At 52.2% G+C, this 15,924-nt stretch overlaps 1 protein-coding gene across 1 annotated transcript; it reads left to right on the top strand.

Moving 5' to 3' along the window:
- Positions 1–214: 214 nt before the first annotated feature.
- Positions 215–14,247, top strand: FAM180A (family with sequence similarity 180 member A). The gene is given in 6 exon segments (XM_036246339.1): positions 215–232; positions 234–304; positions 306–493; positions 496–615; positions 12,147–12,247; positions 13,903–14,247. Coding segments are annotated over 6 exon segments (843 nt in total).
- The last annotated feature ends 1,677 nt before the right edge of the window (positions 14,248–15,924 follow it).

The following is a 15,924-nucleotide window of genomic DNA, read 5'->3' as shown; positions in this document are numbered from 1 at the left end:
CTCAGTCAAGACACTACAATGACTTCGCTGTCCTCATGGCAACTGGGCGCCCTCAGCCCGGCGTCGGCAAGGCCAGCCTCCGGCTCTTCCTGCAGCCCTCGCCCGGCGCTGGCCTGCGTGTGGACGGGGACGGCAGCCAGCTCTTCGCCGGGCTCTCTAACAAGTTCCACGAGTCTGTTTGTTAAAGAAAAATTCCAGTGGGTGCATCCAACACATGGAACTCAAGTACAGAATTTATATTTATCCACCCCACAGCCAAGAAGATCACATGCCCCGTGAGTCACTCCAGATGTGCTCAAAAACAGTCTCTCTGTGGCAGCCCAGTCCCCCAATCCCAGAGAGAGCCGAAGAAGAAGTCCCCAGGCCAGTCCCCCAGGAGGCAGCCTTGGCTCACCTCCTGAGGCGGGAGAGGTCGTCTGGTCCTCGGAAAAGGGAAGGGTGCTAGGAGCTGCACCGTCTCCCGGGGAGGGTGCGGGCACACCTGCAGCTCCTGGGTCCCCTCGGGCTTGAGGACACCGGCTCCCCTCGTTGGAGGAAAGATGTGCTGGAAGACGCTGCTGCTGCTGCTGCTGTGTCACAACGCCCAGGCATCTGTGCCCCACAGGTGGGGCAGGGGTGAGTTCCTTTTTACTTATGGCTCTGATGCTCATCCCTCTTTTTTAAATACAGCTAGGAATCTGGGGGCAGAGTGGAGGGGAAGGAAATCAGAAGCCCCATGCCCTCCTTTGACCTCGTCTCTGCCGATTGCTTTATGCTCCTTGAAGGTGTTAGAAGGTGATGGGGAGCATGACATTGAAAACGATCAAAGCGGCTGAGGGGACTTGGTCGAGGTGGGGAACGCAGAGGGCGACGTCACCTTCGCTGCATGGAAAGCGGACAGACTCCCTCGAGGCCCCGTCCCCTTGGCTGCTGCAGCTGGGCCGGGCGTGTGGAGAGCAGGTGTCCAGGTCTGGTGCTGACAGGACGGGGTGAGGGTGCCTAGATGCCACCTGCGGAGCCTGGCGGGAGTGGGCACGTCCTCCCCGCCAGGCAGAGCAGGCCAGGGGCAGCAGAGGAAGGGTAACTCTTCAGCATCCTCGCGTCCACCTTCCTGCTACCCCCACCAGACACCCGTCCACCTCATAAAGGGGCCTGGCATGGTCTTGCCCCTCCTGGCCGCCTTCCTCGCCCTCTGAGCTGGCATGCCATCTTTTCTCTATGCCCCAGGCCTGGCTCCAGGTGGCAGACGGTGACAGCACCTCCAGCCAGTTAGAGTGTATCTCTGTTAGGAAGCGAGGGACCAGGAGTGCTGACCACTCATGATGTCACTGCCTAGACTCAACCGAGCTCGCTCTCCGGAAAGAACTGGAAACAGAAGTCAGGCTCTTGGGGGTTTCTAGAGATTCAAACTCAGCTGAAGACTGGCACAGCATGAGCCTCCGGGGTCCCAAGGACAGTGTCAGGGAGGGAAGCACTGGCCTGTGGGACCTGAGAGCAGATGGATCTGAGATGGGGGCAGCTGGGCATTGCACTTATTTGGGTTTTTATTCCCTCTTTTTTAAGCCTGAGATTAGGGACTTGCCAGTGCTCTGAGCTGAGTGGTGGAATGATGGTTGCCCTGGGGCAAATAATTAACGTAGCATTTTCCTTTCTTCCTGGTAAGACCACACACACACACCCCTCCCCGCTCATCGTGTGCACAGACAAGGGGCAGCCCTTGGAAGCAGAGAGCACAGACACCGGAGCTGGGTTCTGCCACTTACCCTGTGCGCCCCTGGGGGCCTCACTTTATTAGCCTATAAAAAAGACATGAGAAAACCCACTCTTTCCGATGCACAGGCTGCTCGAGAGCCAGACGAGACGATCTGACTTGTAAACAGGACAGCCGCATCGTGAGCTACCCAGCAAGGAACTCCAAGGTTTGAGTCCTGCCTCTCACGGGCCTGTGTGATCTCTGGCAAGTCTCTTAGCCTCTCTGAGCTTTAGTTCACCAACAGGCACCGGAGTAACAAGGCCACAACTTACCTTCACTGTGTTGTTGTGAGGGTCAGATTCAAAAATGTAAACCAAATGCTTTGTAAGTGATGAAGCACTGAATGAACATTAGCCACTTAAAAAGTGAAATAATTTTATTAAAGAAAGCTTGAGATTCTCAACAGCCGGTTCTACAGCAACTGCCCTGGCCCCACCGGGACCTCACTGGGGAAGGTCTGCCCCCAGGAACAGTGACAATCAAGGAGCCGCAGAGCTGAACCAGAGGCCTGGGTGAGGTCGCTGATGTTAAGCCCCAGATTAGTGGATCCCGTCAGTATTCAGTCAACAAATGATATGGAGTCCCTCCAACATCATCAAAAGCCTTCCACAAAGTGGATCTTTTTTTATTTTTTCTTTAATCCTCATCCGAGGATATTTTTCTGTTTATCTTCAGATAAAGTGGGAGGGAGGGGGAGGGGGGGAGAGAGAGAGAGAGAGAAACATCGACTGGTTGCCTCCCACACGACCCTGGCTAGGGCCGGGGACAAACCACAGCTGAGGTACGCGCCCTTGACCGGAATCAAACCCACAACTCTTTGGTCTGCCGGCCAATGCTCTAACTGCTGAGCCAAACCGGCCAGAGCATCTTTTTTCATTTTTAACTTTTTTTTTCCAATTATAAAAGAAATACACAGTTGCCATCTTTTCTTAAAGACAGAATGGGAGTCACACCCAAATAAAAACAGTTTTTCCAAACGTACTTACTGTTTCTTTCACCTTCGTCCTTACCCCATCCCCACCCTAAATCCAGGCCTAATTTCAGAGAGTTCCCTTTGGAAACAGTCTCAGGATGACCACCCCTAGAAGATCCTCCTCCTCCACAACCCCACCCCAACCCCAACCTCCTGCCACCCCTCACCACCACCCGGCCCACCCTCCCCCAGCCCCCTGCACCCGCTTGTAGAAATGTAGAGATAGACCCAAAGGGAATACACCCTGCTGTCAGGACCCTCCTTTTCCTACCGATCACATTCTCTGTGAGAGGCGCTCTCTAGGATTCGGCCCTGGGAGGGAGCTTTCCATGGGCCAGGATCGCTGTTCCAGCCTATCAACCTGATTAAGACCAAATGACTCACCTGTGGTTAGTGTGGCCAGCCTGGGGAACTGGACACACCTGGCTAAGCCCCAGCCTGCCCCAGCTCCTGCCAGAGCAACGCTTGGGGGGCCGGAGGGATTAGCCCATCTTTGAAAAAAAGAAATCTATGCATTAGTTACCATGGAAGTATCCGCTTCTGTGAACTACATACGAATGATTTCTTTTTAAAGCAGTGTCATAGGGAAGGGGAGCCCTTCAGGTGTGGGGCGGGGTTTGTCGTTGGCAGGCGTCCAGCCAGTGCTGTGAGTTTTCAGTCACGGGTGAGGGAAGGGCCTGTGGCCGGTGTTCGGTACGTGCTGACAGACCAGGAGTACCATACTGAGTACACCTCATTTGCTCCACACGCCAGGGGGCAGGTGCTGTTCTGGCCACGTACAGGGTGAGAGAATGAGTGAGGCAAGAAGTGAATGTGTCCCAGGTCCCTCAGCAGCAAGGATGCAGCTGGATTTTGACACCCCGCCCCACCCCAGATCTATGGCCTCAGAGTCTCTGTCATTCACGCCTCCCCATCCCTCCCAGTAGCCCCGAGCCCCCCTGAGTGGTGGGACAGTCTGGCCAGGGGGAGCTGACCCACAGAAGCCCTCCCACAAGCACCCCACTGGACCCCAGCGCCCAGGGCAGGATCCTGGCTCACTCAGAACAGCCCTGTGTTTCTAACGGGCTGGCCCAGGAGCAGAAAAGTAACTGACATCAGTAGGATCTGGCAAAAGAGCTTTTGTAAACCAGAACTTTTCCTTTCCACACCCACCGCCTTTTCCAGAGAGCTCTTCAACTGATTCATTAGAAAGATGGTTGCACTTTGGCGTGCGTGGTCCGCCGCTGGAATCCCGTCCAGCAGGCCTGGGTACGAAACCGTGGAGCCTCGGTCCTGCTCCGTCCCGTGGAACCTGCTGGGGGCGGGAGGGGACACAGGTGACCTTTCCCCCAGATTACAGAAGGTCAAAGGGAAGGTCGGGCTCCACGTAAAAACAGGCTCCTTCATGTAGGGAGGCTTCTGCCGGTACGTCTGAGCGAGAAAGCTTGGAGATGGTGACAGCCCGGACTGAGATCATTAAAAGTAGCTACTCCTGGGCCAGAACAGGGAGATACAGGCAGGGCACAGGGACAGGAGACGACAGCTACTTTCTGGTAGTTAGCCAGAACCGGTAACTGCGGACAAACTAAAATCATCCTGTTAGTTAAAGAGTCAATGAAGCACTCTGTCGGAAAAGAATGGCAAGTAGTGACCAAGGTAGTCAATGTGTTTCTATGAATCATTTATTCATTCAACAGTCATGGGCAGGATGCTAGGCACTGGGAATGCACACAGTGACTGAAAGGAGCAACAGCCCGTGCCAACTGGGGCTGGCATTCTAGTTAGGGGAAACACAGCAAACGGGAGAGGGTAGCGAGGGTTATCGTTTCAAATGAGGCAGTCAGGGAGGGCCTCCCTGAGGTGGTGACTGAAGACCTGAAGGAAACATGGGTATTCCAGGCAGAAGGAACAGACGTGCAAAGCCTGTGGCAGAAGCATGCCTGGGGTCCTCGGGAACCATGAGACGTGCTGGGGCCCGGGTGGCAGGGGCCCGGGAGAGGAGCACATGGATTCACATGTAGCGAGAAGTCAAGTTGTGTGGCACCTGGTGGCCGTTTGAAGAACCCTGGAAAGCTATCAAGGGTTCTGAACAGAGAAGTGGCGTCATCTGCCCTGTGTTTGCGCAGAATCACTTTGGTTGCTGTGTTAGGAACAGGATGAGGGCGGGAGCCAAGGATGGAAGCAGAGACCCCAGTAGAAGTACTCAAGCCGTGGGCCAGGTTACTAGCAGGGACATGGCAAGAAGTAGCCAGACTCCAGATCTATTTTGAAGGTAGAGCCAACAAGACTCGCTGATGAGTTGGATGTGAGAGATGAAAGAAAAAGTCAGGGATGGCTCCCAGGTTTTGAGCCCGAGCAACTGTGAGAGATGGGAAGACAGTAGAGAAGTAGAAGACTTGTATGTGCATGCATGTGTGTATGTGTATGTGTATGTGTGCATGCATGTGTGTATGTGTGTGTGCATGCATGTGTGTATGCGTGCGTGTGTGTGTGTGTGTGTGTGTGTGTTGGGGGTTGGGATTGGACAGGACTGGAAATCGGGAGAGATCATTGTTTAGAGATAATAGTTAAGCATCTGAAAGGAGACACCTGTAGGCAGCTGAATATATAAAAGTATGGCCTAGAAATAAAAGTGTTGACAGGCAGTAGGGAAGGGAGGGTGGCCAGGAGACCAGAGACAGCCCCAGACGAGGCCAGAGCTCCGCCATCCGAAGAGGGAGGAGGGAAGGAAGATCAGCCAGCTTGTCGATACGAAAGAGCCAGTGGAGAGAAAAAAGTAACCACACAGGAGAGAAAGGTGGAGAGAGAGGTGAGAGACATTTTGGGGGGCCTTCACGCAGGGGAAAAAGTTGGCTCTAGAGAGGAGCATGCAAACTATAACAGAAGAGAAGTCGGTATCTGAGCAAGAGGCGGGTGACTGGTTTAAGAAGACAGTAGAAGGGTGACATCATCATCTGTGTCACAGTGAAGTAGAGAGAGAGGAATCGGGAAAAAAGGGGAATGGTCAGGCAGCAGGTAAGGACCCAGGTGAGAATAATGATATGAATTTCAAGTGAGACCCGGGCGTTTTCACACCAGAAGCAGGTGTGGAACAGGTAAGAAGGCGGGTTTTACTTTATGCCGGGTGATTGCCAAGGAACAAAGGGGGGGCAAAGGAGGTGAGATTATGCGTGACCTCGGGGTAGTAGTCATTTGACCTTCATAGCACATTATAAATCAAGGTTAGAGATTTTTTATTTAATTAACTTATTTTTGTTACAGATGTTTCTCCTTTTCCCCCATTGACATCTTCCTCCCATTCCCAGCCCACCCACACCCCCCAGTATTGTTGTCTATGTCCATTGGTTATGCTTATATGCATAAGTTCTGTGGTTTATCTCCCCCCCCCCAACCCCCTAAAGCTTATCAGTCTGATCCCTACTTCTATGTCTCTGGGTCTACTTTGTTCATCATTTTGTTTTGTTCATGATGTTCCACAAATAAGTGTGATTATGTGATACTTGTCCTTCTCTGACTGGTTTATTGCACTTAGCATAATACTCTCCAGGTCCCTCCATGTCTTCTCAAAGGATACGAGATCTTTCTTTCTTACAGCTGCATGGTACTCCATTGTCTATATGTACCACAGCTTTCTTACCACTCATCTATTGATGGACACTTGGGCTGTTTCCAGATCTTAGCGATTGTAAATAGTGCTGCTATGAACATGGGGGTACATATATTCTTCCTGATTGGTGTTTCAGGCTTCTTAGGGTATATTCCTAGAAGTGGGATCACTGGGTCAAATTGTAGTTTCATTTTTAATTTTTTGAGGAAACACCATATTGTTTTCCATGGTGGCTGCACCAGTCTGCATTCCCACCAGCAGTGCACAGAGTCCCCAAGGTTAGAGATTTTTTTTAAACATGCGCTTCATTTAAGAATAGGTTTCAGTCCTGGCCGGTTTGGCTCAGCGGTTAGAGCGTTGGCCTGCGGTCCAGAAAGACCCAGGTTTGCTTCCCACTAAGGGCACGTGCCTCGGTTGCAGTTTGTCCTCAGCCCTGGTTGGGTCGTGCGGGTGGCAACCACTCGATGTGTCCCTTTCCAATTGATGTTTCTCTCTCTTTCTCTCCCTCTCTCTCCTTCCCACTCTATCTGAACAAAAATGGAAAAATGTCCTTGGGTGAGGATTAAAAAAAAAAGAATAGGTTTCATACCATATCCATTGATTCATTCATAATTAACAGCATCCTTCCTGGAGTTATTCGGAACAGAGGCACACCCAGTCTGGGGCAGAAGAGCCTACAAAAAGATCGCGTTGTTCGTCCTCTTGGCAAGAGTGGGTTTGGAGCCTGTGAGAACGGGTTTTCCTCCCAGCCCCACAGCAAGCACACGGACACGTCTCCTAAACTCCCAGTCTCTTCATCGCTGACATGGGGCAGGAAGGCTTACCTCACAAGGTGCACGTGGAAAGCACACGGAGGGCTCACGAGCTGTTGTTACGTCTGAGCTCCACATTTTAACGACTTCGGTCTGAGGTCCAAATGTGTCTTTCACCGGAACATGCTGTGACACATGTGTCCTGCATATCGGGGGCAGTTTCTGGACTGACTCAGTATGTGTGGCGTGACCGTGAGCAGGTGAATCATTGGTTCTGTGCTGGTCTGGCCAACAGAATCGTCACCTTCTCCCGGAGGCTCAGCTGTCCAGGGAGCGCAGGAGGGGGGAGTCACGGTGCCCCCGCCCCAAGGCCAGCGTGCAGCAGACCGTCATGCAGGGAGACTGGGGTCTCTGGTGTCCCCTGGTCACACTGAGTGGCCCTCATGGCACATTCACATCCTAGAGAAAGAGCTGGAGAGTGGGCTGGATGTGAAGCATCGAGTGGAGAAGAAAGAAACACAACGGCCCAGTTTTACACCAGGAAAATACACAACATTGGTGATCTTGATAAAACTGTGCCAGCCATCTCCTTGCCGAGGCTCGAGGCTCAGGTGGTGCCTAGGCGGGTGCGGGCCCTTCTGCCAGTCCCCGGTCTCCCCCGCCCACCCCTCAGGGAAGGTGTCCTCGCTAATGGTAGTCCAGGGGCAGCGCTCAGGTCTCCCTCCTGTCGACCCTGCAAAGACCGTGCTGCCCAGTGGCTGGCAGCGTGGAGGGAGTCGAACTTAGAACGACCTCCGTGCACCGGAGATGGGATGGAAGGGAAAGGAAGAAAACCCAGTGAGGCATGAGTGGAAGAGTCTCCGGGGATGTTTTGCTTTGTTGTTGCTTTTTTAAAAATAGCTGGTTTTTGAATCATTCCAAAGTGCAGATACGGAGCCTGTGCTCAGCCCAGCTTCATGCAGATGCCGAGGTCAAGCGGAGGAAGCTACAGCCCGTTTCCTCCCCCGGGGGCTGGCGGCAGCCCGCAAGATGTGGGCCGAGCAGGACGGACGCAGAGCCCACGGGACAGAGGGGGGCCCCAGGGTGCGGGGGGCTCGTCGGGACAGGCCTCGGGGCTGCTTTTCTCACCAAGCAAAGCACGTCTAGCTTCAAGCTTTGCACACATAGCTCTGGGAGTTGGTCCGCCCTTGTTTCGGCCGTTTCGGGCAGGGTCCAGACTTCACCTGTATGGACAGAAACACCTGGAGTAACTGTAGGGTTAACTCCGTGCCCGAATGTACCTGCAGCATGTCCAGTGGAGATGAGGGTATCCCCTTCATCAGGATGAGGCCCAGGCCCTCGCGGAGATGCCGGCCCAGAGCTGGCTGCCCTTCCTCGGCCCAAGGGGGCAGAGCAGCCCCTGCCCCACACACTGTCACACAGCTGCAGCGACAGAGGGGGCCTGCCAAGGTGGGGGCACTGGCCGGAGATGGCAGGGGGGAAGGGTCTGCCTTTCAAACTCCTGGGCTCCCCACACACCTTCTGAAGCAACCATCCGTCCTGGTGGTCTGGAGGCTGATGCTATTTCTAACCATCTTCCCCAAATTCTGTTATTATTTTAAAAGCTATGAGAATAAGGGCTATCGGAAACAACGTTTCCATTATGAAACTCAGCCTTGAAGCAGGCACTGTTTCCTGCCCACCTCTGGGAGGACGGGGTGCGGCAGGTGAGCGTGTTAGAGAGAGCGTCGCTGTTCCCAGGGAAACGACTGAGTGAATAACGTTCCCAGAGGCAGCCACCGAGTCGGAGGTGACAGGCAGCAGAAAGGGCTTCAGTGCCGAGGACATTCATCCCCTCCTGGCCCCTTCCCCCGCCAGGATGTGAATTTTTTTAAGGCAACCAATCCCTTTAATTTCACAATCAGAGAAATTCTGGAAGGAGAATTAAAGAGGTCAAGTTGCTCTCAGATCCTATCCCGAGAAGAGGGATCATCTGCACTTTCGTGGGCGGAGCAACAGAAACCGGTGGCATCCTGGTGTAGGACTAGTTCTGGCCCTGGTGTCTTCTCCCGCCATGGAACAGCAGTGAGCACACGCTCTTTGTGTCTCTGCTCGTTTTCCTTAGTCTCTTCAGATGACCCTGTACGGCTCAGATGAGCGTGAGCTTTGCATCCACCATGTGCTTGGCTGTGGGTCTGGAGAGCCCCAGTGGTTATCGACCCTACCTGCCCATCATAATCACCTGGAAACCATAAAAAGTCCTGATGCCTATATCCACCTCAGAGATGCCCATAAACTAGCCTGGGAGGGGGCCTTGAGCAAGTTGGTCTTTAAAACTCCCAGATGAGCCCGACTGGTATGGCTCAGTTAGCTGAGCATCATCCCATGAACCAGAAGGTCACCAGTTCAAATCCCGGTCAGGGCACATGCCCAGGTTGCAGGCTCGATCCCCAGTAGGGGGTGTGCAAGAGGCAGCCAATCAATGATTCTCATTGATGTTTCTGTCTCTCCTTCACCCTTCCTCTCTCTGAAATCGATAACATATTTTTTTAATTTTAAATAAAATGAAATAAAAACTCCCAGGTGATTCTAACGCAGAGTCACGGGTGAGCACCACTGGCTGACCCGAGAGTGGCCTCCAGCCAGGCAGCCCTCTGGGTCTCAGCCCTGAAATCTCGCTGTCCCAGCTGCACCCTAGTTCTATTAAATCAGGACCTCTGGAGCTGGGACCCAGACATCAGTCTTTCTTAAAGCCCCTTGGGTGATGCTAACGTGTGGTCAAGGTTATGAACCCGATGAGTAGGAGACGCCTGACCTTCCTGAGCTCCGCCTAAAACTGTAGGCAGAGGCCATAAGCGAACAGAGGCGAAGCCCTAACATCTCTGATTCTATGGGAAATTGGCACTTTTCTGGCATAGAGAACAAATCCTGCTAAAATGTGAGGCTAGGAAATCGTGCCGTGGAGTTCACAGACCCCTTCGCCACAGTGGTCTGGGGAAGCAGAGATCACAGCCTTGGAGGTCTCCCCCGTGCATGGGTTTGGTTGGCCAACAGCGGCGCCTAGCGCCTGGCCTGGAAGCCTGCCAGGATCGGCTAGGGCCAGAAACCTACAACCATATTTATCCCAACCCCCGAGGAATCTGTGGTGTAGATAATAAATGAGGACGGAGAAAGCAATATTACAGCAGTACCCCACCCAACCAGCATTTCCAGGGAGTGGGAGATTCCTACCAGTGTGCTTTTCAGGAAATGTCTGTACATCCAAGATTTCCTTTTTATCACTTCAGATCAAATTTTTTCTAAAATACTTATGCAGTCCCCTGCCTTCTTTAACGCAGTACACTGGACATCAGTGGACCCTTTCTTGATGGCCCCGGGACACCATTATCAAGAAGCAGGGCTGTCATGCATGGTTATGCAAAGTGTGCTTTGCACAACTCTAGAGGGCGCTACTTACCTCAGAGTCTCAGTTTTTTTTGCAGTTAGTTGCCCAGTTTTTTGGGAGGTCACAATCCAGTATCTTTAAAAAGCTGTACCTTTTTCTTTCTTTTTTTAAATGACATGATTTATTTTAAGTACTATTTTCAAGATCTAAATTTCCAAAATGGTACAGTGTGTCCATGTACTGCCTCTGGACTCAAGGTACCAAGCCATATAGAGAATCTTACTTTCTCACTTATGCATTTCGGAGCATCTCCTGTAGTATGAGATTTTTTTTTTCCAAGAGCAAGCAGGAGAGAGGGAGGAAGGGAGAGAGAGAAACATCAATGTGAGAGAGACACATCGACTGGTTGCCACCCACACGGCCCCTACAGGGGCTGGGGACAAACTGCAACCGAGGCACGCACCCCTAGCGGGAACCGAACCCGGGACTCTCTGGTCCGCGGGCCAACGTTCTAACCGCTGAGCCAAACCGGCCAGGGCTGTAGTATGAGATTTAACCAAAAATCCCTCTATGCAATTATTTATGTTTTGCATGTAATTGCTGTGTTGGTGGTTTAAGCCCAGTCAGGGTGCGAATCGTTATTTTGAAGGCAGCAAACTGCAGGAGAAAAAAAATAGTCATCTAAGATTAAAGGGATGTAACTTAGGAGTTAATGTTTGACGTATCACACTGATGCCAGTTACCTTGGGTGCAAGAAGCTGTACCTTTCTGTATCAGCTGGTAGCAGGCTTGCCCACCCTGTGTGCGGGGTGGGCGGGGCCGTCTGCTCCCAGCCAGAGCCGACTCAGAGGACTGTAATTTATAAAGATTATTCCGACACTCTGTAAGTCTGTCGTCTTCACTTGTCCTCAGTAAGGTCCTAATTCTTGCTCTCTACCTGTAGCAGCCCATCCGTCTTCCTCCAGCTACATTTCTGAAGGTGCCCACAAAGAAACAGCATAAGCAAGTCACTGACTTTGTCCCAAATGCATTTCTAACTCAGCTGGCCCTCGGGGCGACCCTGAACCTGGCTCCACGCTCCCTAGAGCCACCTGTCCGGGTCTTGGGGCAGCTCTCTTCCTTTCCTTTGTCACCTGCGTCCAGGTTCTTGGCAGCTATATTTCGGAGCGCTGGGGAATGACCAGAGTACGATCCTCTGATGAAAAGTGTTGTCAATAAATATAAACCAGCATTTCATACGGATAACGTGCTAACAGGCGCATTACTGTTGGACAACAGTATGAGCAGGGAACTCGTTTGTTGAATTCGGAGGGGTTTGATGTTTGCTCATTTCTGCTTTATTTTAACATAAGTCCCCTTGACATATAGGGTTGGGCAAAAGTAGATGTTCAGTTGAGAGTACTTGAAACACAAGAGTAATAAAGCTATGGTAATAATCACAACCTGCATGTCTTTCTCCACACAAACAACTGTACACTTACTTTTGCCCACCCCTGGACACTATTTTTCAAAGCTTTCTGGGGTGACTCTGATAAGCAGCCAGGTTTGGAATCACTGGTCTGGAACAGTACCACCTGACATGCCTGGGAGTGCTCTGGGACCCACCAGGGTTGTCTGTCATCTCTCCCGCTCACCACGGCCTCGAGCCGGTCACTCCAGGACTGGCGGGCTAACCTTGGTCCTCGGGGGGGCGGCCAAGCGCACGCAGTCCGGGGAGCTCATCGCTTTGTTTCTTGCAGCCGTGCTCTTCCCAGCCGCCCACCGGCCGAAGAGATCGTCCTCGCTGCCCCTGAACCCCGTCCTGCAACGCTCCCTGGAGGAGGTGGAACTGCTCTATGAGGTACGCAGAGGCGCGAGTGGCTGTCACCCCAAAGGCCTTGCGGCCTTGCTGGTGTTTGGAGAAATGACCTGAGCCCCTGAAAATGAGTGGCCTCTCTGCCTTAGACTCACCTGTGGGGCCATCCAATGCTCATACCTCCTCTCCTTTCCCACGTGCCGCGACAGGGATGATGGCATCAGGAGGTCACTGGAGGCAAAGTTAGGAATTTAGGTTTGGCCCCAGGTGCACTCCCAGCACCCAAGCAGCAGGGTGAGTCCATAGTCTCAAGCTAAGGCTGGGAGGCAGGACCCGTCATGGGTCAGGCGATGCCAAGCCGGTGGTCCTGTCTCCAGTGGCTGCCTACTGTGACAGCCCAGTTTCTGACTGCCTGGGCCACCACGAAGGCTCTCTTCCTCTGCTTCTCACACCTCGTCCACTCAGACCCCACTTCTCCGAACCACGGGTACACTTCCCAGGGCCACTGGATTTGGTTCAGCGGTACAAGTCCAGGTTCAAGATCTGAGCTTCAGTTCTGATTCCACCACCCATCAGCTGTGTGACCTTGCATAAGCCAGGTGTCTCTCTGGGCCCAGATCTCCTCAACTGCTCAATGAGGGACTACAGTGATCCCCAAAACTCCCCTCCTGCCTTGACATCCTCTGACATCCTCCGTGGGCCAGAACTACCTGGCTAAGAAGGAGACAGCCTGTTGCAGCCAAGTTCCACCACGGGGAACAAACTGGAAAATACATAGCCTTTGCCAGGTCATGAACATGGGAGTCGTATGAGCAGATCCTTTAGAAAGATAACAGTAGCATGGAGATGGATCGGAGCTGGGGGAAGCTAGAAACAGAGACTAGGTAGAACCCTGAGTCCAAGAGGTATTTATTAGGTTTCCGATGAGCCTGGCACTGAGCAGGTGATGTATATGGCCGACCCCACCCCCACTCTTAAAGAACAGGTGAGCCTGACCGATGTAGCTCAGTGGTTGAGCGTGAACTCATGCACCAAGCAGTTGCCAGTTCGATTCCCAGTCAGGGCACATACCCAGGTTGTGGGCCCAATCCCCACTGGGGGTCATGCAGGAGGCAGCCAATCAATGTTCTCTCTCATCGATGTTTCTATCTCTCTCTCCATCTCCCTTCCTCTCTCTAAAATCAATAAAGAAAAACAAAAAAGAACAGGCGAGAAACAAGGGCAAGTCTCTAACTTGCTTAGCACAATTCTCTGAGTCCTTCAATCCCAAACTTCTGATTTAAAATAATCCGAAAGTCTGTTCATGGTTTAGAAGATCTTCAGTGGGTGGGAGTGAGAAAGGGAAGAACGGGCTAATCTGGGACCCTAGAAATAAAGAACAGTCATTAAACAGTGGCTTTGTACCAGGGGCCATGTTACATGGTGTCCATATTTGTCTTACTTCCTTCCCACAATAGCCCTGTAAAATATTTTTGCAACTCATCATTTCACAGAGGAGGAAAACGAGACTCAGAGAAGTTAAGTAAGTCGTCCAAGGTCGCATAGTTGGTGGGAATGTCAGAACTGGAACCCAGATCTCTTGGATTCCAAAGCTCTTTCCAAAGCTGCCTCCCAGCTGAACCCACATGCTAATGAAGACAGGGGTGTCCTCAACAAGGCCCAAATGCTTTAGTGTCTCCGTGTCTCCTGTTTCGCCCCAGTTCCTGCTGGCTGAGCTCGCGATCAGCCCCGACCTGGAGATCTCCATCAAGGACGAGGAGCTGGCTTCCTTGCGGAAGGCCTCTGACTTCCACACGGTCTGCAACGCTGTGATCCCCAAGCACATCCCCGACATCCGCAGGCTGAGCGCCAGCCTCGCCAGCCACCCCGGCACCCTCAAGAAAGAAGACTTTGAAAGGACCGCGCTGACGCTGGCCTACGCAGCCTACCGCACAGCCCTGTCCCGGGGGCATCAGAAGGACGTCTGGGCCCAGTCCCTCCTCAGCCTTTTCCAGGCCCTGAGGCACGACCTGATTCGGTCCTCCGGCTCCAGAGTGTCTCCCTGAGAGACTGGCCCCCTCCAGGACCTCGGAGCAGGGCCCAGCACGCACAGTAATCCAGAAATTCTTCATTCTCGACCCGTTTGCAGAGCCCATTTCCAGCATGCCACCACCCAGAGTAGCAGAGATAAAATAATTAAGCCCCATGCTCTTTACCTGTCGCAGCTTCCTGACGCGCACCTCTGATTCGTGTCATAATGTGATCCGGGCTCGAACAAAGGGCTGGAGTGGTCATTCAGGAGGCCTCCAGAGGCCGAATAGTTTGCCTGGTGAAAACGCTGAGTCTGAGATACGCTTCAGTACTGAGTGACTGCCCCAAACACCCACGGGGGAGGACAGAGCTGGGGAGACATCACAGAGGTTTGAGCACGGTGGGAGGAGGGGGGACAGGTTTCTTTGCCCTAAGAGATCAGGGTGCTGGGTTGAATGAATATCTTTCTGAAGGTTCTGTAGTGAGATCCAAAGAAGCTATCGTTACAGCCAAATAAATACTTTGTTAGCCAAGGGTATACTTCTCAACTTTTCTAAAAGTCACCGAGAAGAATCAGTTAGGATATCAGTAATTGTATGAGCTGTATGTCTTGACTCTTCTTATCGGAAGGCTGGTCTATACAAACAGACATGCCTTGTCTTTTTTTTTTTCTTTTTATCCTCACCCTAGGACATTTTTTCATTTTTTGTTCAGATAGAATGGGAGGGAGAGAGAGAGAGAAACATCGACGTGAAGGGACACATTGAGTGGCTGCCACCCACACAACCAAACCAGGGCCGGGGACAAACTGCAACCAAGGTACATGCCCTTAGCGGGAACCGAACCCCGGTCTCTCTGGACCGCAGGCTGACGCTCTAACCACTGAGCCAAACCGGCCAGGGCTGCCTTGTCTTTTGAACAGAGAAACCAAGCTAATGCAGAGAGGGTCATCCTAACGAAGAGGGGGCACCCACGGCCTTGCCTTTCTATCCTAATGCTCAAACCATTTAGCATCATCAGGGCATCAAGTGCTCCAAGTAAAACTGATTTGCAGATGGCAGAAATTTACCCTTTCAAATGGCAGTTTCTCATTTTAGCGATAATGGCTCCGTATCTTTTGAAACTACGCAGATGAGATGTCTTAAGCTTTTATGTAGTATCTCTGAAACATTCTAATGAAGGCATTGGAGAACATCATCTCTAAGATTCTTTGACTTCTGGGATGTCCTCAATCGTTTCTCCAACTGTGAGATACGACGCCCCGACCCAAGAGGTCAGCTGGGCTACTGTACCAACCCCGGGAGGTCCCAGGCTCGCTCCCTCTGGGGCTGGGTGGGTTTCTCCGCTGCCTCCTCGCTGTCGGGCTACAAGAGTGCACTTTTCTTTGTGACCAACACCACTCAGCCTTTGCATTTTGTTCTTTCTCAGACACCATCGCCTAGAAAACAAGGTAGTTAGGCTCGTTCTAATTCTGTGTTAAATGAGAGGTCACAGATGAAGGCTTTGCCAGGAGCGAAGCCCCTGAGTGCTAATAAAGATTCCTCTGGCTTCTCCGGGGTGTTCAGCCTGCTCCTGGAGGCTAACGTCGCGAGTAGTCCGATCTTTGAATGAGTGAGGCTTCTTTGGGCTAAATTTGATTTTGAAATGGGCCTTTACCAATTGTCATTTGATGATAACAAAAGCTGGTCTGGGCTTCTCTGAAATCTGTGAAC

This window comes from Molossus molossus, unplaced genomic scaffold (genome assembly GCF_014108415.1).
Source record: "Molossus molossus isolate mMolMol1 unplaced genomic scaffold, mMolMol1.p scaffold_m16_p_7, whole genome shotgun sequence".
NCBI classification, from domain to species: Eukaryota; Metazoa; Chordata; class Mammalia; order Chiroptera; family Molossidae; genus Molossus; species Molossus molossus.
Note: the sequence above shows the minus strand (reverse complement) of the source record. Positions and strands in the feature narration are given on the sequence as shown.